We start from the raw sequence: 24,400 nt of genomic DNA, 5'->3' as shown, positions 1-24,400 counted from the left end.
TGCTTACAAACAGATCTGTGTGGGATCAGAGGGGCAGGAGGAAATGATCTGCAGCCTGGGGGCTGCCTGGAGTTCACACTGCCTTTGTGTGGGTCAGGCATAGCTCTGCAGAGCCACAGAGGTTCAGAGGGTAGGAGGGAATGGAAGTGAAAGGGAGCACATCCAGCAGGAAGAAGTAGCCTCAGGCTCTTGCTCTGCTGTAGACCTGCACATTAAGAGCATGATAAGGTATTGTTGTTGATGACTTTAGGTAATGGAGAGAGTAGTGACTACATATATTAAACTGGTTAATGGCAAGCTGAGTTGCCCTCCAGCTAGAAGAGAGTGTTTGGATTGGTGCCTTCAGGGTGCTCAGTACCTCTCATAATTTGCAGAAGTCATCATGAGTCCAAGATGTTCAGTTGTTTTGTGTAGAATTAAAACCAGTACAGTATTAAGAAAAGAGGGGAGGGTTCATATGGAAGCATAATTTAGGTGATTATAGAAGTGCCCATGCAATTGATGCTATCCATGTAGTGAAATCAATTATTTTGCCATGGTATTTGTACCCTCAGTGTCTAAGAGGACACTGATATATGTACTCATTTAAAACCTTTCAGGCATCATTCCTTACATCTTTGTTCTGTGATTAGAATTCTGGTAGAGCTTTCTTTGACCTGAAAGTCCCCTGTATTTTGAAATAAAAAAGCTGGAAACTCCAGTGGCTTGGTGAAAAGTTGTCAGTGGGGCATTTCATTTTTAAAACCCACATTTATGAAAACAGAGCTTCTGTGGTTCTCTGATATAGTTGCATCACACTTTGCAGGATGTTTGTAGAAAATGTGGAAATTACTTCAAGACTTTTCTTCCACTAGCAAAATGTACCTAATTAGAACAGTTGAAGGCAAAAGCCTTTACTGTAGTTCTAGATGCTGCTAGCACATGTTAAGTGAGAGGTGGATTGATAAAGGGTTAAGTTTGCTTAATTTGCAGTGTTCCTCTCATACTTCTATTTTTCTTTCTTAATTTCTTTGCGTCTGGCTTTCTTTCTTAAATAATTTCACAGATTGCTGTTGCTACTTCATGGACTACCAGGCCCCACAAATTCTCAAGCACCACTCAAGGCTCTTTCTCTGCTAAATGGAGGCAGAAGAGCTCTTCTCAATTTTCCCCACCTATCCCAAACACCTACCATTGCATGGACTGGATTTCTTTCCAGTGGTGCCTTTCCTTCTGTAAGTTTTAAAAGGAGCCCAGACAACTCTGTGAGACCACTAAACCTGGAAAAAATTAATCTCACCCTGAGCGGGGAGATGAAAGGCTTTTATTTGCTCGAGCTATTATGTTCTAAATGTGGTGGAGAGCTGGCAAGTAGTGGTAGAAGAAAACATATTACTCTGCAGGAAGAGAGACAGGCCCAGCCTGAAAGTGATAGCCTGATGGCTTCTGAGTAGCATGCAAGCAAAGATCCCCACGTTTTTATCTTCCCAGAGCTGACCTTTCCCTCTCTTTTATCTAATCTGGTGCCTGTGATCTTGCTAATTCAATTGCTGTGGCAGACAGGCAGTTACTCACATGCAATCAGGAGATGGACAAGGAGTGTGGTGCTTGTGCACCAGTTTACACCTCTGTTTATCCATTCTCAGGCTTCAGAGCAGGATCCAAGTAAACTATTGTCACACAAGAAAGCTTTCTTATGGAAACTGCAGTTTTCTACCAGCTACGCAATGGACAAGTGCAGATGGCTTGTGTGATAGCTTGTACAGCTCTGTAGTACTCTCATACTGTTCAAAAGTGGATGATTTCTTTTCTTCTCTAGCTAGATGAGCAGATCCCAGATCTTCTAAGGGTAAAGACCAGTGAGTCATTCACATGGTTTATCAGCACCAGAAAGGAGGGCTCCTGTTGTCCATGCCAGTTCCTTGGCTGTGAGTACTGAGGTCTCTCTGGATCGTTTTATTTTATTATCTTGGTGGGAAAACAGCCTGAGGAGTTGAGGGCACTTTCAGGAGAGTCTGGCAATTGCTAGAGACTGGCAAGGAAGGAGAAGGGACCCTCCTGTTTCAGGTGGTCATGGGGATCAGATTGCTCAGGCTATGCCCAGCCATTCTGAAGGGCACTTCAGGGAGCTCCGGGGTGATTAACTAAGAATTCTCAATGTCAGGCATCCTTTTTGCTTCCAAGTAAGAGTTAGTCATGTACCTTTTATATGCTTTTAAGACCATTTTCCATCAGATCGTTTTCTTGTTTTGGTTCGAGCGGTTCTTTTTAGGAGGAAATGCTGATTGTTTTTTTATAGTACTTTTTAACTTATAAAATGATCTCTGTTTCTAGAAACTGATTTCTGCGTCCCTCAGCAAGACTAGAAATTCAAACAGAGCAGATGTTTGGCAAAAAATCTGGACTCAGAATTGAGATTTAGAAGAGAAACATAGAAGGGAAACTTAGCTACAGATGTGAAAAGAAGGAAGCTCATTGGGCTGGGCTAAATACAAACCAGTAGGCAAAAAAAAATAAAGGGAGCTTCATCTACATACTCTCTTAACTGAGATTATTACTAAGAGGCAATAACTTCTTTAACATTATTATATTAAATATCTCTTTAATTAGAAGAAGCTGTTAATAGTTGATGAATCCTTAGCCATGAAGATGGCCTGGGATCTGCAGAATGAGAAACATCTTTCCAACAAGCAGCTGTAATGTAATACACATTGCACAGATTAAAATGCTGCCATCGAATTTGGATTCAGTCCCCTGCATCCTGATATTAAAACTGTGTTGTCTGTGCACCAGCATTTTGAGGGAAACAGAAGGCAGTTTGGCTTTGGGGCCCCAGCCATGGCCTGAGTGTGCCAGACCAGTGTCCAACCATGGCAGCCCAGGAACTCTGCCTGTCCCTGCTGCCAGGACGTGCAGAGACCCACCCAGCTCTGAGCTGAAGTCATTGCAGAGCTCTGGGTAAAGCTGGGGGGTTCAGGCAAAAATGCAACTGACTGGTGACTTAGAAGAGTGTTTATTTCTGTGTTTTCTGCGTGTGTTTCTTTCCTTATGTCCCGTGTTGCTCTGTTCTTGGGGGCTTGGCAGTGGCATTTGCATTGTGGGTGATTAAAATTATAAAAAGGTATTCCTTTATTCAGCTTTGGCATGATTTGCAAGGAAGGAGAAACTGCTTTCAGCAGTGAATCAGAGGACTCAATTCTTTAGGTTCCATAGGTGCTTTCAAAGCTGCTTTACCCAGCAGGTACTGACAATGCAAATGAGACCTGAATTTTTAAAAACAGGTCAAAGGCAGTTTAGTAAAAGTACTGCCTCTGTTTATAAAACAGGTTTCTGCCTATGACCATCATCATGGTGACCTAAAACATCATTTCTTGCTGCTGCCTGGGAGGTGATTATCTCTGTCTCATTGGAGTTAACTTCGTAGAGGTTTAGAGAGAGATTCAGGTACCCTGAGCATATGAGGCTAAAGAACGGGGAGAGGAGGAGATCCCCAGAAACTTAGCTCACAGTCAGTTGCTTTTTCCAAGAATTTGAGGGACAGCAAACACTTCTAAACCAGACTTTCCAGTCCTCTGATGTATTTCTGTGTAATTGATGCAACTTCCACAATTAGGAAAGATTTGTTGCTAATTTCCTGTCCATCTGCTGTGCTCTCAGAAGCAGCATCTCTCTGGCTGCAGATGTGAATCAAGCTGCTACTGTCTGCTCTTGGGCAGTACCATGGGTTACCCCCATCCACTAAATAAGAACCATGCTGCCACTTGTTCATGCCCTGTCTCCCCACCTGTGGGGAGGAGAATTGGAGAAAAAAAAAAGTACACCTTGTAAAATAAAAACAGTTTAATAATTAAATAAAATAAATATGATTATAAAAGTGGTAATAATTATAATGAAAAGGAGAGAGAGGAGCGGAGCAAATGATGCACAGTATAGTTGCTCACCACCTGCTTGACTGATGCCCAGCCTGTTCCAGGAAGCAATCCTGGCCAGTTCTCCCCAGTTTGTGTACTGCACACAACAAGGTGTGGTGTGGGATATGCCTTTGTCCAGTTTGGGTCAGCTGTCCCAGCAGTGCACCTGCTCATGGCCAGAGCGGGGCAGAGCCAGAAGTCCTTGATTTGGGGTAAACTCTCAGCAACAGCCAACAAATTGGTGTCTTACCAACATGAATTCAAAACAGGCAATGTGCCTGCTGCTAAGGAGAAAAATAAGTCTCTCCTAGTTGAAACCAGGACAGGCACTCAAAGGCAAGCAGCAGCAAGCTGGGGCTGTCCCAGTAGGGAGAGGAGAGAGGAGCACCCTGAGTTTAGCTCCCAGTGGGTTTGATCTGAGTTTAATTTAGACTTAATTTACTCTCTCTTGTCATTAGCCTTGCTTTCAGTTTGTTTGTATACCCCTCCCAGTGAATTTCCAGCAAGTTGACAGCAATCACAGATCAGTGGATGGATCAGGAAAAGGAGAAAGTCACAATGACTGTGAGATGCAAGCTGCAGTTCTCATTTTGTTCCCTCAAACCAGATGTGAATCCAGTACCTGATATCCTGACTGCAAAGGACATGTATGCTCTCTCTGCAGACAGTAAAACATACTTTAAGGTAAATCCCAGGTGTTCAACTCAAGAATGCATCTGTGTGTGCTCAGATTTTGGGCTAAGGGACAGATGGGTCCTGTTGTGCCAAATGTACCTATTGTGCACACTTTTTAGAATAAATAACAGCCTCTGTAAAATGAAGCTTTGCAGTCTAGTAGTATTTTTACTTGAAGCTTTAAATGTATATTCACCTGTACACCAGTAATATATAACATTTTTCTTTGCATGGGAATGTGCTTGGAACCACTTAATAAAAGTTGCCCTTCAAAATAAATCCTGCATCTTGTGTGCAAATTCTGACTGTCTCAGCTTCCTTAGCTGAGCTGTCTGAGATGCCCAGTCTGCTGCATTTACAACTGCAGGTGCTCTGCTTCTTGACTTGCAGCTGTCTTGCATAGTGTGGAGCTTGAATGGGAGGTTTAAATTCTTTCTGGTGCTACAGAAGGCAAGAAGACAGTAATTTCAGATTAGGGCTGGCTCTTGTGCCATATGTGTTGTAGAACTGAACACACTGTGATCAAATTAATTGCCTTGATTTAAAAAAAAATTGAAGTCTTGACTCTACTTATCAGTTGTTTCTGATTAGGATTTTAAAGTTCTCTTGAATCCCCAGCTGCCTGCATGTGGCATTTTTGCACTGTAAGAAAGCATCCTTTCTCCTGCCTTGAAATGAAATTGTTCTGCCAGAAGAGCATTCAGTCACAGTCTGTGACCTTTCCTAGGCTGTGTAGCTATTCCTGAATGTTTCTCATGTGTATTTAACCCTGATTGCTGTCTTTGATATCTTTGTAGCCCTGATTGCTATCAACATCTTTCTCACACAGTCTTTTCATGAGAGGTCAGCAAGTCAGGAAAAAGGCAAGGTAGAAGTATGGTCTTGACAGACTTGAAAATTGGAGCCCAGGTCCTTATAGATCCTGCAAATCCTGCTTAGAAGAGCTCTCTGGTCCAGCCTCCTGTGTGGAAGAAGGCTGTTGCTGACAGTGAGTTGGCTGTGGCATTGTCAAGTGGGCTCTGAAGAGCTCTCAGGATGATCTCACCACAAAGTGAGATCAAAGTGTTCTCGTACTTCACTGTCCTTTGAAGTCAGCTGGAAGAGAAAGCAGAGGACAGCTGTATTAGCAAATGGGTTTGGAACTGCAGTGCTACATTGAGCCAGCATTTGGAGAAAGCCTGGCATCAATTTCTCTTTAGCCATGCAGCTTCTGTTTCATGGGAATGTGATCTGAAGAGATCACGCCCCTCTAAGGAGTGTGCCCATGGAATGCACTGTTTCTGTGCACTGGCTGCCTCTGGGCTTGTGGCCGGCTGCAAAAGGCAGAACAGAGAAAAACCATGTTTGCTGGTAGGAGCATTCTCCTCTGCAGTTGGGGTTGTGTGTGCTTTTTGGGGTAGTGTCCAGCAGAGCAGCAATTCTGGGAATCCAGGATTTGTCTTCTGTAGAAGACCTGAGGTCATGCTGACAAGTATAGAAACTTTCAGTTAGTGTTTTGTGAGAAAAGCAGAGAATCTGGATTATATCCTTTTTGGTTTTACTGGGCTGGATTCACATGCCCTATCTAAATTACATGTTTTTGCAATTACAGATTGCAGTTGCAAAACTAATAGCCTGCAGATGCTATGCAAAAGCAGAGCTCTGCTGCAGTGAATTATAGAAGGAGGGATATTTCTTTTTATGGGTAATAGTAATACAACAATTAATTCCTTTTGGGTCTTACAACTTTGTAAAATCTGCAAAGACAGTTGACAGACTCGGCTGGGAGTTACAGATGAACTGCATTTCTGTGCTTCTGTAGCCCCTGGGAAGGACAGAAAATGGCAGAGAAACATAATTTTCAAATAATTTGAAGCAAACATTTGTAATTTTATGATGCTGGTTAGATTGAGAGAGCCTTTAGAAGAAAACCTGATCCTAATCAATATAATGGAGAAACTTTTCCAGCAGTACAAGCTGGGATTCTTTTTCATTCACTGAGGCACAGAACTAAGTCAGCTAGATATACCTTTTCCAGTTTGTTTTGAAATGCCAATAATTTCCACCAATAACACACACATGAATTACCAAACCATTTTCAAGACTGCTTTAGAACCTTCCTGTATGATTTTAACCAAAACTGTTCACTTAGATGTAGAATTCTATCCCTCACATCCTCTTACTTTGCATTTAGGAATTTATTTTTTAATCTGCTGCCAAACCAAAATTACATCATAGCAAATGCATGTATTGTTCTTTACTTTTGGCCCTGCAGAGCAGTTCTGCAGGCAAGTTTAATTGGCAGGATTTCTGTCCAGTCTCTGTCCTGTGCCATCCATGTTCACATGGCCTTTTTCCTTCCTATTCAAATCAAAAAGGACAAAACTACAAGGAAAAACACATTTATCAGAGAAATAAAGTCCAAATGCAGTTCCTTCACCTTGTTCTCCCTTGCAATTGGACTGGTGCTCGTGTGCCCCATTTGAGCTTTTGCAAACTGTGATTTCCTGGGGCATTCCCTGTCCACAGGGCAAGGCTGATGGTTTGTTGTGCGTCTTATTTTTGGATGTCTTGGAAGTCAGAAATGATACTGAAATAGCTTGGATAGAAGTGAGGCAGGTTCATCTCTGGTAATTCCAGAATGAGGGATTTGCAGAGGAACGGGAAGCTTGAGAGTAGCTGGTAATTTTGCTGCTCTGGTGTCACTTAAGCAGGGTGAAGATAGATGTTTCAGTGGGACAGGTTGATGAGCTTGTCTGTGGAAGTGCACTCATGTTCCACTTCCTGGAGGAGGGAGACATGGTACCTTCCCAGGGGTAAAGTCTATGGATACCTGATTACCAGCATATTTCAGTGTTATCTTAAGGCATCCTCCTCTTTGGCCTTGTATGTTGAACAAAGGGATTATAAACCATGAAAACAGAAAACTAAACAGTATTTTAGTATTTTTCACCTTTCTATACACCTGCTTTACAGCTGCCTTTTGTGCACCTCCACAATGCTTTGCATGTTTGTGAACCCAGCAGGTCTCTGTTATCCTTAGTAGTCTCCATAACCTTTCTGGTTCTTCATCCAGGAGAGATCCTTTGCTACTGGTTCTCCTTTACATGAGAAAACACTCCTAAGCTGAGCCCTGCTCGTGGACAAGCAGCAGTGCTACCTTTGGACAGAGGGGGGAAACTCCTCTGAAGGAAGCTATGGCAGAGGGAATTTTCCATTTCTCTGAGGTCTCTGGGATTTTCACAAGGCCCTCTGATTCCCAGTGAGGTGCTTTCCAGGTAGTTTGCTTTTGGAGTCTAGCCCATACTACATCTGGTGGCAGTAGCACAATTTACAATAAAAGGCACTAAAGACTTCTTCATTAAAAGGTCTCTCATGTGGGATCTAAACTGGATAGCAACTCCTTCTTCTGCCAGGACAGTGACTAGAAGTTGTTCCAAAGTGCAGTTAGGTTTTATTTATGAAAATTTGTCTGGGAATGGCAGAAAGGTGTAATCTTACACTAGAGGACATTTTATTGACTGTGGGATTGAGCTATTTCTGGTAAAACACTTAAATAAAAATCATATCTCATCACTTCATTCCATCGCTGTGTGCAAAGAATAGGCTGTAAAAACCACCTGTGCACAGAAATACAGGGACTGAAACAGCACTGGGGTGAAAAGGAGCAATTCTGGCAAAAATGAAAGGAGAAAACAATCTCTATTCCCACTACTTTTTGGAGCTTTCTTGTTCTGAGACAATCTTCTCCCCATCCCTTAAAACCTAGAAGAGTAGTTAGATGCTATGATTAGGTGTTGAACTCTCAATTTCAAACTCTTTTTAAATGTGCTGCAAACTCAAACTGTGTTAATGTGTGCTGGCTAACATCAAGGTTAACATAGGTAGAACTGGTACAACTTCAACTTAAGTTAAATGGTGTTGTTAAACTCAAAGTGGTAAAGCTGCCAAGAGCTGCTGCAGAGAGGCTGATACCTAGTGAAATTTTATTGTGGGTTTTCTATGGGTTCCTTGCAGTCATTATCCCATTTTTCACCTGCTCCCATACTCTTCGTGTCATGGATTCCCTGTAAGGAATCATGATGGGGTAAGTAAATCTCCTTGGATTTCTAAGGTCTACCTTTAAAAAAACCCTTAGAAACCATTCAAACAAAAAACCTCAACAGATCAACTTTTAAAACAAGCCAGCTTTACTAAGTTATGGTATGATGAGCAAGAGTGGTGGCTATGAGTCACAGTTTGTGCAGAGGTTTTAACTGGTTTCTTGGTTTTTTTTGGTTTTTTTTCTATTCTCAAAAACATCCCTATGCTTTTCAGATAGAAGGGTCAGAAATATTTCCAGAGGCACCGTCACCTCTGCATTTCTGCCCAGTTTAACATCCATTGGTGGTGAAGGCAGTGTTTCAGGAACTTCTGGCATTTTCAGATGGACCAGTGCTGCATCCAGTGTGGTGTAACCTCAGGGCACCGTATGGTTGCCATCTCCCAAATAAATCCATAATTTCCTCTACATATTTGTAAATTTTCAAACATGTCCTTTTGAAATGCAAGAGGAAACCAGCAATGCCAAGGCCTGACTCCCTTTACATCCTGCTCTGTGCTTTGCACTGCTAGGAGCTGCCTGGGTAGATAATAATCAGCCTCTTGGCTCTGAGTGCACATTGGTGAGTTCTCTTCCCCGGGGAACAGCCTCCTTTCATGTTGGGAGAGCTGCTGACATCCAACCCTGCATTCCTGAGAATGAAGTTCTCAGGTACCATTTCTTGGCCAAAGGCTGGGATGCTGCTCAGGGCCAGGTCAGTGGCCTGTGCAGAATAGGACAGACACATCAAATCTCTGGTAACAGCAAAAAGCTGGAAACAATGATCCCGAAATTTTTAAAAAGTGTGAAATCTGTAGTTTGTGGGAAAAAAAGCTGGCTCAGGGGCTCTGTCAACCCAGGGGTTTAAGAAGTCTAGCTCCTTGGAGTATTTGTACTATGAATCAGTCTCTGAAGTGGCATGCAGTATTGGGCCTGGGAGAGCATATTTTTGTTGCATATTCTTTGTATTGTCAAAAGCATACCTGCAAAGAAGGTCCAGTGTCATGTCAGACTGGAAATCCCTGAAGATGTTCAGAAAAAAGAGGGTCAAAAGACAGTGCATGGATTTGATGCACAATTTTTGTATGATCAAAAAAGCACTTGTTTTTTGTCACTCACTAGGTGTGGTCAGATAGTGAACAGATAGTGAACAGATAAGGTTTTAAGCTGTCAGGAGGTGTTGAAAACTGCCCAAAGTCATGCCATTAAAGAAAAACCGCCCCTCAGTGGGATGTGGGGAGCTCCTCTGATGCCTTGTGAAGGCTGACCTGGAACAGAGGCTGGAAAGAGCTAAAGAATAAAGTAGGGATTTATTAAAGGCCTCAATGGATCCACCTTGGGCAGCGCAAGAGGCCAGCCAGGGCCACACCCAAGATGAACCAAAATGGTCACAAAATGTGCTGCTGGTCACGGGATTACTCACTTTTATCAGTTCTGGTCCATTTTCATATTGGAGTTAATTGTCCAATTCCAGCTTTAGGTTATCAAGTCCCATCCTTCTTGTTTTTCTCTCCTCAGTCTACATTGTTTGTGCTCTTGGGCCTGAGATTTGGGTAATTGTCCTTGGTGCCCAGCTAGGGAAGGAATTGTTTTGTCTAGCTACTCTGTGAAGAAAGGAAGCTCAGAACTACACGCTTAATAGGAAGCTCAGAACTACACACTAAAGCAGTACAGAATATAAAAAATATAAAAGCTAAAACCTGAGGCATCAGCTCAGCCTGGGTCGGCAGTGGCTGTAATGTGGTCCTGGAACCACAGCAGGAAGATTCAGGCTGGAAGAGATTGAGGCACACAGTTCTCTGGGAGACTTCTTAGTCATAAACAGAGATGAAAAAATGCCCAGCTGAAGTGTTTGTTTGCTATAAGAAGCCTTGGGAAGCTGCTGGATGGAGTGACAGAGTGCCCTTTGGCATGCCTGGCTCCTGTTGCCCCCTCTACTCTGGCAGCTGCCTTTGTTGCAACATTCTAGCACAGAGAAGGTCTCCAAGGCCATGGTAAATATCAGATCTCCTCATCAAGGCAAATTACCAGAATAGCACATTAAAGTTTTCCTTTGGTATTTTAATCCAGTCTCCTTTGAGCTTTTATTGCTGTAACAATGCTGCAGCAAATGTCCCTTGTTTTTGCAAAAGTTTACCCTTGGTTTGTCAGAGATGGAGCCCTAATGAAGAGCAGGGCTCACTGGGACATCTTGACAAAGTCTTTGTGGGAAGTAGGGTGGGGGCTGTGTTCCTGAGCCTTGGCTCCTGCATGGATCACATCTGTACTTTGCAGGGTACATGCTCCAAGGTCCCCGGAGGGGCCCGAGCCTCGGCAGCGGCATGACCAGAAGTGTTCACACAGGCAGATGTGCTAAATATGCTCCAGCAAAGCACATCTCAATCAAGTGTCCTTAATTAAGACCTCAGAAAAGCCTTTTGAAAAATACTTATCCATACCTAAGCACAACAACTAAGAAGGTAAGAAAAATCTGGGGGAATTGATTTGACAGAGAGAAACCCCTGGGACCGGAGGAAGGACAGCTCATGCTGAGAATGCAGCACCTAGCAGGGCTGGAAAACAGCTCCTTTGTGTCCTCTGTCACATGAGCTTCCCTGAAATGCCTGCCCCTCTCCTCCAAACAGTCCCTGAAATATTTTCCATCATCATGGGCATACTTTGAGGGTTAATTCCTTTGTGTTTCTGTCTCACAATGAAGCAGGAATGGAGGAGATGCAGGACTGCTCCCTGGGAGGTGCTGTGGCTGATGGGAATATGCATTGCAAAAGCCAAAACAAGCACTAGTGCCAGTTCTTTTAATTTAAAAGCCAAGAGTCCAGCCTAGAAGTGATGGTAGTTTAAGAAACAAAATTAAATCAAAAAGACCTATGCCTAGCAATTTTTTCCCTCTGTTTAATGAAACCTCATGGTATGCAGTGATGATGTTTTGTTTACATCCTTAAAACTATGAATGATAAAACTAATTTTTTAACAAAAAAATGAAAATGAAAGCTAAAATGTCTCCATATCTAGGTAGGAGGGACTTTGGGTACCAGACCACATGTCATGAGGCTGAAGCTGCAGGAGCAGCAGGACTTTTGGAATATTCTAGCACAGTGGGATAGGATTTCCATTGCCAATTGGCTGTAGGGTTAGAGATAGATGAGGCTCTAAAGCTTTATTCCTGCTGGAGCCCTGATAACACTGATCTGATAGAGAAAGAAACCTCAGAATCCTTATTGCAGTCCCATGTGTTGTTGAGACTTACTAAATTAAGGTAACGTGTTCATGGCTGGATTTTTAGTATCTGTGTCTATATCTATCTGTCCATCTCATCTGGCTTCAGTATCACACAACTGCAGACATGATCAAAAGCAAAATGAGAATGCTGAAGCAAGGATCTCATTTGAAATATTCTTTCCAGGCTGATATTTTTCCAGTCATCCTGCCAGCAGTCTCAGGTCTTAGTCTGTTTAAACTGTCATCTAAGTGCAGCTCCTGCTCCAAGCCAAAGCCATCTGTTGTTGGGTAATAGTTCTGATTTATTCTTTGGTTGACACTCATGCTCCTGAGCCAGATGCTGACTTGCAAATTTTGCTTTTATTCATTTTCAGTTTTATACCATGTGTTAGTATCACAAACAATATTTTAATTTAGATTTGTTTTGGGGTTTTTTGGTCTACTGTTTAAAATTAGGGAAGAGTGATAGTGTGACAGCCCCCTCTTGGATGCAATTCAGCATCCTTCAGAATGGCACAAGACATTTTAGAAATGCATTCAAACTGTGCTTCTAAATGTCTGATATCTTCCAAATCACTAATCTGTACACTTATTTCTGTGGCTTAGAACTAATTGTGTTTTCGGGCTTGAGAATGTTGTGGGTGGCTAACTGTGGTCAGAATATCTGATATTCTACAGCATACCCTTCAACTTCAGTGAAGAATGAGGGTGGTTAGGTAACTTCGCAAGTTTTCACTGATTGCCACAATACATGTGAAATGTAAAGATGATTCAGGAGATGGATACATTTCACCAATTCCAGATTTATAAAATGTCTCTTTGTAGATGGGCAGCTTCTAGACAATGGGTGCATCTTGCACATTAGCTCCTGGTGGCAGTCTGGGTTTAGAGTTTTTTGTTTGTCTGTTTTCTCCAGAGTTGGTTTTGAATCATTGGGAGATTGGGCAGCAATGCCAAAGCAGGTTTGAATGCAACTGTAAAATCCTTATGGTAGCTCTTAATACAACTTATACATACAGTAAATAAAGGTGCAATTATAAGGCAGCATAGATTAATGCACCAGTCTTCAGATAGGTTAGCAAAAAGCAGTTGCTACTTGTAATGACTCTCAGGTGATCATCTGTGCAGTACTTGTGGTTTGGTAGGTAGTGATGGACTCTCAGAAGCATTGAAAAGGGAAAAACCAAACAGTATAAGCATTTTTTCAGGTCTGCTAAAAATTGTCATCAAATTGTGGCAAGGGCATTGTTACAAAATGTAATTTAATGGACATCTTATCTTAGGCCTGTTCCTTTGGGAATGTTGGATTTCAAGAAGAGTTTTTCTGTAAGGTTCATTGTCTTGGTGAATGTTGTCTTAATCTTAAGCGGTTCAAAAGTGAAATGGGAATTACATATGTGATCTGAGAATTATACCAGAGTGGTTTTATAATTTTGGTTACCAAGATGTTTTTTGCAGACATTTATTTAAGTAATGTTTTCTTCTCATGGTCAGTCATTTGGTGTTTTGGGGGAGGGAAATTTTTGATGGGAAAAAAAAGAGAAAGAAAGTGGTGTTTCTGCAATGTATCTACAGAATATCTTGACATATTTAACACCTAACTTTGTGTGTAACTCATTTCCCCAAATCTTGCATATAACACTGTAGTGTTTATATTTTAAAATGGCAAAATTACAGTTACCCTGACATTAATAAATTAATGTATCCTGAAGGAAGTCTAATTCAGTTTGCCAAAAAGATAACCTTGCCCAAAAGAATGAGATGTTTGTATGGGAAAAGCATGGGAAAGCATGAAAGGAGAGCATCAAACTGGCTTAATAGTATGGGAGATGCCTGGACCAGAGCTTTTAAGTTCCATTGATAAGGGAAGAACCATATTTTTCCAGGCTGCAAGTTGAGCAGCTTGAGTTCAGCAGCAGCACAAGAGCCCTGGAGAAAGGCTGTGTTTCTTCTTGCAGGCCAGGTCTGTATCCAGAGCAGGTCTGTTTCCGGCAGATGCAGCTGCCACTGTCAGAGCCAGGGCAGTTTCTGCTGCCTTACAGCAGTGCCCAGGAGTGATCAGATACTAAAGCACAGCTTCACCATCCAACTTCCCAGGACGGTGGTGTCAACAGAGTTTGTGTTTCACACCCCAGCTCAGCTCTGAGCAGTGCAGTCCTGCTGCACGAGGCATGTGGTGTAGAGCTTCACAGAGCAAGACGACTTACATGGAAAGTAAACAGCTGTGCATGTAAAAGCTTCAATTCAGCAAGGTCCTTAAACATATGTTTAAATATCATTGAAGTCAAGTTAAATTACTTTAATAATATACATCAGCACTCTGTTGAATGAGGGCTTAATAGTAGTTTCCATCTCTTTCCACATGATCAAGGCTTTTTCATATTCTTCTCCATGCAATAGGGATTTCTTCTTAGTTACAAAGCATGAGCAATTGCTGTGACTTTTGGAAGACTCCCTCAACAATATGAATTTTCTGAGCTGATGTAAACAGTTCAGTGTGGAATGCCAGTAAGAGAGAGTGGAAAGGCATTTTCCCAGCTCTCTGCTTTGAGAGTGGATTTAACACATCTTTTCTGCTGTTTTCCAGGACCACCTGCTACTGCCAGCCACCACACATAACAAGACCAGGAGACCAAAGATGTCTATAGTGCTGCCAGCTGTAAACATCAATGGTAAGTGCAAAAGAAGTAAGGGAACTATAAGAGAACAGTTTTAAAGAGATGTGACTGACTCATACATGAAAAGCAAACTTAGGCCAAATGTCTGTCATTACAGCTTTGCAAAAGAAGTCAAACTGATCATTACTGGGGTTTAGTTGCCACGGTCCCCATTGGAGCTGGAGTACTGGCAAATCTCCCATGCTTGGTCACCCAGACTTTGAGGAGAGGTGGGGACTTGGCCAGCAGTTGTGCATTCTGGCTCCTCAAGGACAGGGAGGGTGCCATCCAGTCCTGGTGATTTGTAGCCAGCTGATTAAGGGTTACATGAGTGGGATTTAACCTCTCTAATTTGGTGGCTCACAGAGCCCATGGAGACTGTCCTCATCTCCTCGTTTGGGTTCCTCCTACGCTTGCTTAGCAGGGCAAATTCCTTGGCCTTGCTGGTTTGTTAGGATGCTGACTGCCTTCACTGGCCCTCCTCAGCTGTTTACCACGCTGTTATACAACACTCAGTGTGAATGGGACCTCTCAGCATTGCCTGGTCAGGATTAATAATCATCATGTTACTGTGCTGCAGGACAGCAGAGAAAACAGCTTTGCACTGGGGCACGGGCTTATTAGTGCACAGAAATGTTCTGGATCAGCATTTCAGTCCCACACAAGAGACAGGACATGACCTGCACAAATATATCATGAATTCAGATGGTGAGGAATTGCCAGGGTGGGACATGCTTGGGACACAGGGTCACTGCCACAGTCATCGAATGCATTGAGAACCCTGAAGCAGTGTAAACTTTACTTTCTGAACAACCGTGCACATAATGCTTTTTTAAAACATCTGTGTTTTACAGTACATGTGAATCATAAACCCAAATGTTATTGTTAAATCCCAGCATGCTGGAAACATTATCTGCTGATGTGAATTTCCATAAACTAAGAAAAAAAAAATCAGTTCAGGCTTTCAGCATTTTGATAATTGCACTTTCCCATGCAGTACAGCCGAGTGTGATAATCTGTACAGTTGTCCTAGGGGAATTTTTATTAGATGTATCAGAATTATTTTTGGCATTTATTTGCCTGAAACTCCCTTTTTATGTCTGTTACAAAAATCCTTTTCTGGCTGACCTGAGTTATCACATGCAAGTGGGCACTTTATCACTGAAGTACAAACACTATTTCTAAATTACAAATTATTTCTTCTTAACATTTTACTGAGTCCTGTTTTTGCTTGAAATAACTTTTCATTTGCTGGAGTAAATATAATTTGGAAAATATGCATCAGAATCCAGTGACAAATCTTATCCATAAATAATGAAACATTGTGAAATTATATTTTCATCAGTTCTTTGGGATTTTTTCTTTGGAACATCAACATAATCCAGGAAATAAAAAAATTGTCCAGGGATTTGGGCAGAGATGTCGAAACAGATGAGACACAAGAATAGCATTAAGTAAACAACAGCATCAAACATTGGATTCTTCTGTGACACCCAGCCAGGTGTTGGGGAAAAAGTTATAAGACACACAAGAGCCAGTAGGTAACTTGGCTTGATTTTCAATTTGACTATTGATAACCATAGGAAATTATTCCCTAAAATGTTCTGTCTGGAGAAGAAACCATTTCTGTCCTTTGAGAAAATTGTTTCTCCACCCTGTTCTGCCTCTGCGGGGACTGGAGTCGATCTGGGAGTTAGCTGACAACAAGGCTTTCCTCCCAGCTGTCTGCTGTTCTTTTAAGCCCACCTTAATTCTTTGTGCACCTGTAGAGAGTTGGCTGCTGGAAAAGGATGAGTCTCCTTAGGAGAAATTGGCAAAGCGTTCAGTGTAAGAACTTGTCCCCTCTTTCCTTGTGCCTCAGCCAGATCTCTGTGCAAGAAGGGAAACCTTTTCTACTGCCACTTCCTTGCCCTTCCTTCTATTTTACTGCCACAGCCCTGGCAGAGGAGATGACAGGAATACAAGTGAAGGGGTCTTCGTTTTGAAGTTTTTTCAGAACTTCATCACTTGCTTGTGAACAGTTGCTTTGTATACTAAAGTTTACCTATGACACTGTTTCCAAAGATGAAATACTTGACAGGGCAGTTGAGAGCCAGCCCTTTGAACTACTTGGACAGTCTTTTCCCAGCAGACAGTCATCCTTTTCTGGTTACACTTAGATTGTTCTGGTGCCTTCTGAGGCCCACTAGAGACTGCCTTTAGCTGGCTTGAGCCATTCCCACCACTGGCTGCAGGGAAAGAGAACAGGTATGGACAATGAGTACAGAGTGGAATGAGTTGTCCACTGCTGTCCTACATGGCTCTGCAAGACTGACCTGGCAGTTTTCACGAGTGTGCAAAGCAGAGTCAAGGTTACAGCCTGAAGAATTTTTCTGGGAGGAAGGTGGCAGTCCTTGTGCTGTGTGGTAGTAACAAATGTCAAGAGACAATCTTGTAATTGATGTGCATGTGTGTGCAGTCATTAAGGTCAAAGTTTAAAAGGAGATCTTGTACAAGGCAATAGCAGTATATGTTATTTATTTTCCAGATAAAAATTTGCTTTCAAGTATTCGGTTGCTCTGTGCTGGAAAAGAGTGAAAACAGCCATTACCTTGTAACGTGCTACTTGCTCCTTGTCACAGTCAGCCTGAATCACCCTCACCCCTCAGAGAACATTAGGATAGAACCAGATCCTCACTGTGCAGGTGCACAGAAGTATATTTGCCTATTTAAATATGTTTAATATGTTAAATATGTGTAAGTTTAATTTTTTTAAAGTATAGGAACTTGTTATACATTATTACATGATAATCCTCCACCTCCTACTCCCTTTTCCTTCTTCCTCCCTGGTCATAGCCCTTTTCCAAGCTTGCTAAGCCATCCCCCAGTTCTCAGTCAATATCTGCTGGCAGCTCTTCCTTTTCTGCTTCCCCAGATGCTCTGGCAGTCTTTTGCCCTTGTGCCATGTCCCTGCTGGCTGCTCTGCCCTTGGCCCCTGCAGCCAGCTGTGCCCAATTCTGACCTGCCTCTGCACAGTGTCAAAGGGCCAGCGTTTGTGACCATATGCAATAGTCACAGAAAATCTGCCTGATGGTACCTAAAGGCCTCAGCACTGGTAAACCTGGAAGGAAAAACACAGAACTGGGAAGTCCTAGTCCCACTCTATGTGGTTTGGAGGCACCATTGGTGTGCCTTCCTGAGAAGTTAATCCAAGAAGAAATATCTTGCAGTTTCTCATGGGAATGAAAACGAACTGCAATCTACAGTTAAACTCAGGCTTTTGTTTTCAAGCAAGTCATGTTTGTTATGCTGGATTGCAGCTATTATTTTAGAAATCTAACTATGCGCTTGAGACCAGTTAAGTCTCCAGTAGGTTTCATTCCTAAATTTGCTTTTATTTTAATTCAGAATGTTGTTGGCTCATTACACCAATTCTAAAATGACATATAGGCGGTGCCTTTCTTGAAGTTTAAGTGAAACCATCTGCCATTAGTCCTCTATTTATTTAACTGCAGCGGGTTGGAACATGGATCTTTGGCTCCAAGTAACCTATAGAGAACAGCGTAGCTGAGCCACTCTGCCCACCCTGAGCACAAGCCTTCTGTGTCTGCAGCACAGCCCAGCAGGACTGCTGCTCTGTGCAGCACACGGGAGTGAGTGCCAGAGAGCTCCTTTCAGGAATGCAGTTCTCCCTGGGATTAGGTGAGGGACTCTCACAACTTGCTCTTGCTCATGGTAGGAGCAGCTCTAAGTGTCTGTACAGGTGTGTACTCACCAGTGGCCTTAGCAGCAACACAGAGACCAAAAAGGCCTTTTTTATTCTTAGGATTCCTGTGCAAAGCAGCTCCCTATATGTGAAAGCTTTTCCATCATTCACTTTCTTTAAACTGGGGGTTGGTGTCTGCGCTCTAGGCCAAAACAAAAGTGATGAGAAAGCCCCTGGTGAAATCTAAGGCTCGTTTTCTTGGAATTAGCAGCCGTGACAGAGAGAGTTTTGAATTTTTTATAAATATTCTGGATAGGTCCTTAGTCTGATGAAGCCCAGTGGGGCTTCTCTTCAGTCTGCCTTTGAGATAGCTGTTTGTGTGACCCTGACCCTCCTTAACCTTCTTAAGGAGCCCTCTTCTCTGAAGGGTTGCTTTTTGCCATTAAATCCAACAGCAAAGTAATCTCCCAAAGGCAGAAATGGAATGGAGTGCTGACTTCAGCAGAGTCCATGTGCTCTGTTGTGTGGCCAATTTCTGATTCGTGAGCAGTTCCATCAGCTTTCCTTCTTGCCATCCATCATTATACTGAGGTAACAGACTTCAAAAGTGCTATGAAATAATATACGTTCATTAAAAAGGTGGAAAACAAATCTAGTGGTAAGGCTTTTTGATCAAAACTGGAGCGATTTCTGCCATCAAGGAGCATAATTATTTGCATGCAGCTACAAAGAACCTCCCTTCAACTGACAACCATGTGCAAGCAAGTCACAGATGTCCCAGGCGCTGGTAGCAAACTGTCTGTGAAAAATCTGTAAGGCAAACAGAACCCACACAGGCTGAGGAGGAGAATAAAAACAAAAGCTCTTTGGGAAGTGACAATGGTCTGTAAGTTCCCATGTCTTAGGGTTGAATAAATAAAGTCTTCAACTTCCTCTGCCTTTCAGGGTCAAGCAAACAAAAGATGCTGTTTCCTTTCTTCAGAGCAAGAAACGGAATTCACAGTCAGTCATTGAGGAAGGTCTAAAATAACACGTATCTGACTGAACAGCAGCTGCCTTCCCTGAAGGTTCCTGCTTGACATTTTGGGAAGCCTCCTTCTTGCTTTGGATAGCTCCAGAGCAGTTTGCAGGAGGGTGATGGTCCCTGCTATCTATAGCTGTTGTCCCTCATTGTTCTCCCTGTGCCTGAAAGCTAAGTCATGGTGCCCATGGCTCCTTCTCACAGCTGCTGTCCTTGGCACCAGGCTGGAAAGCTCATTCCGCTCTACCAGGTATGGAGGACACATCTCCTGGCTGCACAAGCACGAGCTGTAGAGATAATTCCCTCAATATTTCTGCTTTGTATCTGCATTTAACAGAAGGTGCTGAGAACTCAGCACTGCCTTACAAGCTATAGTGTTTGACCAGAAGGCTCTGGAAGTTGTGTATGTGGGATTAGAACCTACATGTGAGGTGAAAGAAGGGTGACTGCTAAGCTTTTTTAGGAAAGTCACTGGGAGTCCATCATGTTCTTTAAACAGGATGTAGGGAAGTACATCTAAGAATGTCTCCAATGCTGTCATTCCAGTCATATTGAAACTGCCATTCTTTTGCTTCTTGAGCTGCCAATTGGGGAATAAAAGTCGTTTGGTGAAGTCTGAGGAAGAGTCAGAGCCATGATTAGACCTCATGCAGCAGCTGATTCCTGAGCCTGGGCTGAGACAGAGGGAGGGAGAGCCAGCAGTGTCCTGTGTGCAGTAATGGGCCAGCACCATTACTGTGGTTCTCCTGTAATTAGGAGGATTTGCCAATGTCAGAGATGTACTTCTGCTCCCATGCTCATGTAAAGCTGTGCTGCAGAGGTCAGAATTGAAATGATGGCAGAGCATTGTTTAGCAAGGAATTTTAACAGCAGATTTTAGTAATCTTGTAAGATGCTGCTATTCACATTTCTGTTTTCAAAGTCATGTAGAAGTGCAGTTTGTCAAAACAAAATATTCTTTAAACTTTCCTACATTTCCTTGAATAAGAATTGATCGTTGCCTAGATTAAATCCTAAATAAAAGTTTTCAACTGCTTTTGTTACCCCTTTGAAAGACTTTGCTCTCCCCAGCCATGTTTGTTAATATGTTGTCTTTGACAGAAAGGAGGAGATGAAATTATTTTAAAAAGTAAGAAAGAATTCATTCAAGAATCTCTGTGCAAAAGTAATGGAATCTGTGTCACTTGAGTTCATGTTTATTTATTTAGACAGGAAATGAACAAGAAATGAAATCATGAAGGCTTACTCCCTAATGACTTTTCATAACAAGCTGTTTACCTAAATTACTAAATGAGTAATCTATTTTTATGCATTCGAAAGAACAGGAAGGTTATTTCAGAGGATCTTCAGTGCCTTTTGCCCCTTAATTAATACAGAAAAGAGTATCTCATGGGTTTTGCTGGAGCAGGCCAAGCCCCAGCATGCCTGGAGCTCCCTGTGCAGCCAGTGTAGCTGCTGCAGATGGCATTTTGCTGGGAATACGTTGTTCGCCAAGGGGGCAGAGACTTACTCATAAATTAATTGAACTTCGTATTTAGTATTTCCAATGCCAGTGCCGAGTTGTTACAGCAGATTTTTTTTTCCATAGGAATGACCCACTTCTGTAAAATACACAAAGTATAATTAAAAAGAAGCCCATGCCATAAGCTGGCAACACAGATGCCAGTGTGGAGTTGCAGAGTTGGTTTGAACTGAGCGTGTGTGTGTCTCCTGGATGTTTGCCTCTCAGCCCTGCATGCTGGTGCTGCCGTGGACGTGTGCTCTTCCAAGGTTCATAGAGAGCACTGTGCTGAGAGCTGTGCTGCAAAGCAAAGAGGGAACTTTCGCCCCAACCTGCAAGGTTACTGTTGCCATCCTTGAGGTGTTGTTCTATGTGCAGCATGTTGTAATTCTAGCCTTCATCCCAGCCAATCTGCCTTAGTATGTCAAATGTTGTAAATTCAAGATTATATAATTCCTCTTGGTGTGAAATTATAGGTGGCAAACAGTTTTATGTTTGTGATACGCGGGTCAACTCTGGTAACTCTTCATTTCTGCAGTGATCTGAAGCATAATTACCCACAATGAGCTCACCCCGTAAAAACACAGAGCTGCAACAGAGCTGGTAGAGGAGGTTCACATTTATGAGTTCTATCTTGAGAACATCACTGGAGTAAACCTAGAGACTGGTGAAAACAGTCTGAGAGGGCCTGCTGGAGTGTTTGGGTTAGTCTCTAAGGAGACTCCTGCCAGCAGGGCTGGGAGGCTTTTCCCTGCTCCTCAGATCCTGGGTCTGTCCTCCAGGCTTGCACCTCCCTCACCTCTTGATACATCCCACCTCACCTCTGGTGCTTCCTGCTGTGCTTCTGGGCATCTTATGGGCTTGGAAACTATTTGAGAAACACATCCTGAGTTCCTGAAGGACAGTTTTGCTCATTCCCCACTTCATAAAGTAAATCATCTCCCTCCATCTTGCCTGAGTCTGTAGCAGCTCTAGAGGAGCAGACTGTGCCATATCCCCATCTAGCACAAACACCTGGGTGAATGTGGATGAAGAAATGACTGCCAGCCCAGCTGCCCCTCTCCATGGGAAAGGAGGCACCCCTGTATCAGAGTAGGACTCACACATGAAAGCTGTCAATCTCCTGTTGCTGTAGCTGGGAGGCAAAAATGTTTGCAAGGGCTTTGTCTCTTTGAGCACGCTGTGTTCACACAGGCTCTGCAGTGCTTTCATCGGTAACTCACACAGGCATTGAGTCACAGAAGCTCATGTGCATCAGAGTGCGCACCCCACACAGACAGAAGATGGTGTTAAAAATACACTTCTACAAGCAAGAGCTGATTTCAGTATCTAAATAAATGAGGTAACTTTATGTACTCAAGTTAGACAGGTGGAAAATTCGGCTCACTCTTTGGATACCGTCCAAGCTATAAAAATGTTTCAACTGTAAGGGAATATAGGCTCTCACTGGCCTGCAGTCTTAAATCAGTGACACACTTTAACACCAGGACACAAGTGATACTGGGTGATAGGCAAGGTCCATGTCAATGCAAACATGATGTTACCTCTTGAAAATAAAAATTAAGTCCAGTAGTTAAATTAATTTTATCAGTAAGTGCCTGCAACTTAAAATGCCACAGTTCAAAAGAAGGGGCTAAATAAAATAGGGAAACATTAAAGGAAAAACTAGTGGGGTTAAAATGCTGACAAATTAAGACTGATTAAAGATTAAAAACTTGCTTAAAAAATCTTTAAAAGAAGACAAAAAAATATAGTGGGCTTAAGCATTAAAGTCAATCCATAGAAGTAAGAAGATATCTTTTAAACAATGGACATTGTAGCCGATTGAGGGAATAGGGGAAAAGAAGAGGATAATTTGTGGCAGACTAAATGTCAAACCATAAGAAGTTAATCCAGAAAAAGATACTGAGCAACAGCATGCCTGAGGCATAAAAGAAATAGTAAAAATATTTTTGAGAAGAGGCCTGCCAGGGAGTCTCTAATGCCTGTGGAGGAACAAGGTGTTAAGGAGTACTTAAAGTAGAAGTCAGCACTGCTGAAGGAAGGAGTAAAGTGTTCTTGTGCTGGTATTAACCACTGAGGCTGCATTAATATCAGACAGGTGACAAATAAGGCAAACTTCTAAAAAATGGCTTCAACTTAAGTCTCAGTTTTGCACCAGTTGGCAGAATCTGTGAGAGCTGAGTGTGTCCTGGCACATGCAGCAGATTGGGAAGAGAGCACAGCTCTTGCAGAGGAAAGCCCTACCTTAGTGCTCCATTGGAGGCCCCAGAGGGAGAATGAGTGAGGATAAGGGTGCTCCCTTCAACACAGCAACATACTGAGTGACAAACCTTGGGAAAATATGGTTCTTTGAGACTGCTGAAAGGAAGCAAGCTTTTGTGAGACAAGAGGGAAGGCTCACTCACAGATTAGTGTCTCTGAAAGGTGGAAACAGATGGTCTCATTTTGCAGTGAAGGGGTTGTTACCAGTAGATTCATACACAGGTCTGTGCTGGGAGATGCTATGGCTCACACTCCCTGCTGCACTCAGAGGGAGCAGTGCCCTGGTCCTGGGACAAGCCCTCCAGCCCTAGTTCTTGAAAGAAGCCTTTACTGGAATGTCTTTCTAGGCTACTCTTTTGTGTGCAGTTTTATGTCTTGTAAAGTGGGTAGGTCTGGATTTGCAGGCAGTGTGGGAAGTTTGTTTATCCTTTTAGTGCCTCCCAAGTGGGCATAGCATGGTTCTGACTAAGAGCATTGCTCTTCCTCTAGCCTCTTTCCTTCACTCCCAAGAGTTTTTTGTGCAGCAAAACTCCTTACCCTCGTCTTTGTTTTCTCTTTGGGTTTTTGCCTCTTGTCATTAGCATTGTCACAGATGGTTAGATTTTAAATAGGGTCATCGTGCAGCAATGCTACCCTGCCAACAACACACATATACACAACCAGAGCTTTCAAAAATGTCTCTGTTTTCCCAAGAAATATTCCATCTGAGGGAGTTTTAAATCAAGTGCCTGCAGGAGTCAACACTGGTGAGTGTGGTCTTCTCTTCCTGAGGTGACCATTGGCTCCCTCTCCAAAACAAGAGCAATCACACCAAGTCCACACTGGGCCATCTCCTCAGTAGCTCATGTTCTTTCTCTTAGGGAAGCGATGCAGCATGAAAGATTGAAAAGGGAGGTGGGCAATCCAGTGGGACATGGTCCCTGGGAAGAGCCAGCTTTCCTTCCCTCTCCCTGAGACCTCCCAGTCTAGAGCAGGTGCTGCAAAGCACCAGCTGGCACAGATTGGCCACTGACTGCATTGCTCACGGAGGCTGCTGGCCTCTTCCAGAAACCACACAGTGGTGTAAGCTAAGGGCAGGTGATGCTCCTCACTCACAGCAGTGCCAGCCTTGCTGGTGGCTCCATTATTTACTTCAGAGACCACTGAGAGCTTGTTTCCTCTGGTTTTCTTGCTTACTTCTCGTGCCTGTGCATATCTCCCTTGGATAACCCCTGACACCACTGCTCCAATGGATTGGGCATGAAGAGAGAGACCCTGTCTCCTGCTGTCATATCATGGCTTGTCAGGGTGAGTTTGATGGTGTGGATCCGGTGTTTCTATACTCCTAGAGATGCCTGGCTCACAGTTGGAGAGGAGGTAGGAGACCTGGAGACTGAAATGCCAGGATCTCCCTTAGTCTGTGTCCGGGACTGAGGACAGCTGAGTTC

At 42.9% G+C, this 24,400-nt stretch overlaps 1 protein-coding gene across 2 annotated transcripts in view; it reads left to right on the top strand.

Annotated features, from left to right (window-relative positions):
* Positions 1 to 24,400, top strand: part of ATF6 (activating transcription factor 6) — an 80,841-nt gene that overhangs the window by 47,283 nt on the left and 9,158 nt on the right. For both annotated transcript variants that reach the window (XM_050977236.1, XM_050977235.1), the window contains exon 15: positions 14,432 to 14,516. In XM_050977236.1, the coding sequence (XP_050833193.1) occupies positions 14,432 to 14,516 (85 nt within the window). The remainder of the gene's footprint in view (positions 1 to 14,431; positions 14,517 to 24,400) is intronic.

Source organism: Serinus canaria, chromosome 8, assembly GCF_022539315.1.
Source record: "Serinus canaria isolate serCan28SL12 chromosome 8, serCan2020, whole genome shotgun sequence".
In the NCBI taxonomy this organism is placed as follows: domain Eukaryota; kingdom Metazoa; phylum Chordata; class Aves; order Passeriformes; family Fringillidae; genus Serinus; species Serinus canaria.
This window is presented reverse-complemented; position numbering and strand designations above follow the sequence as displayed.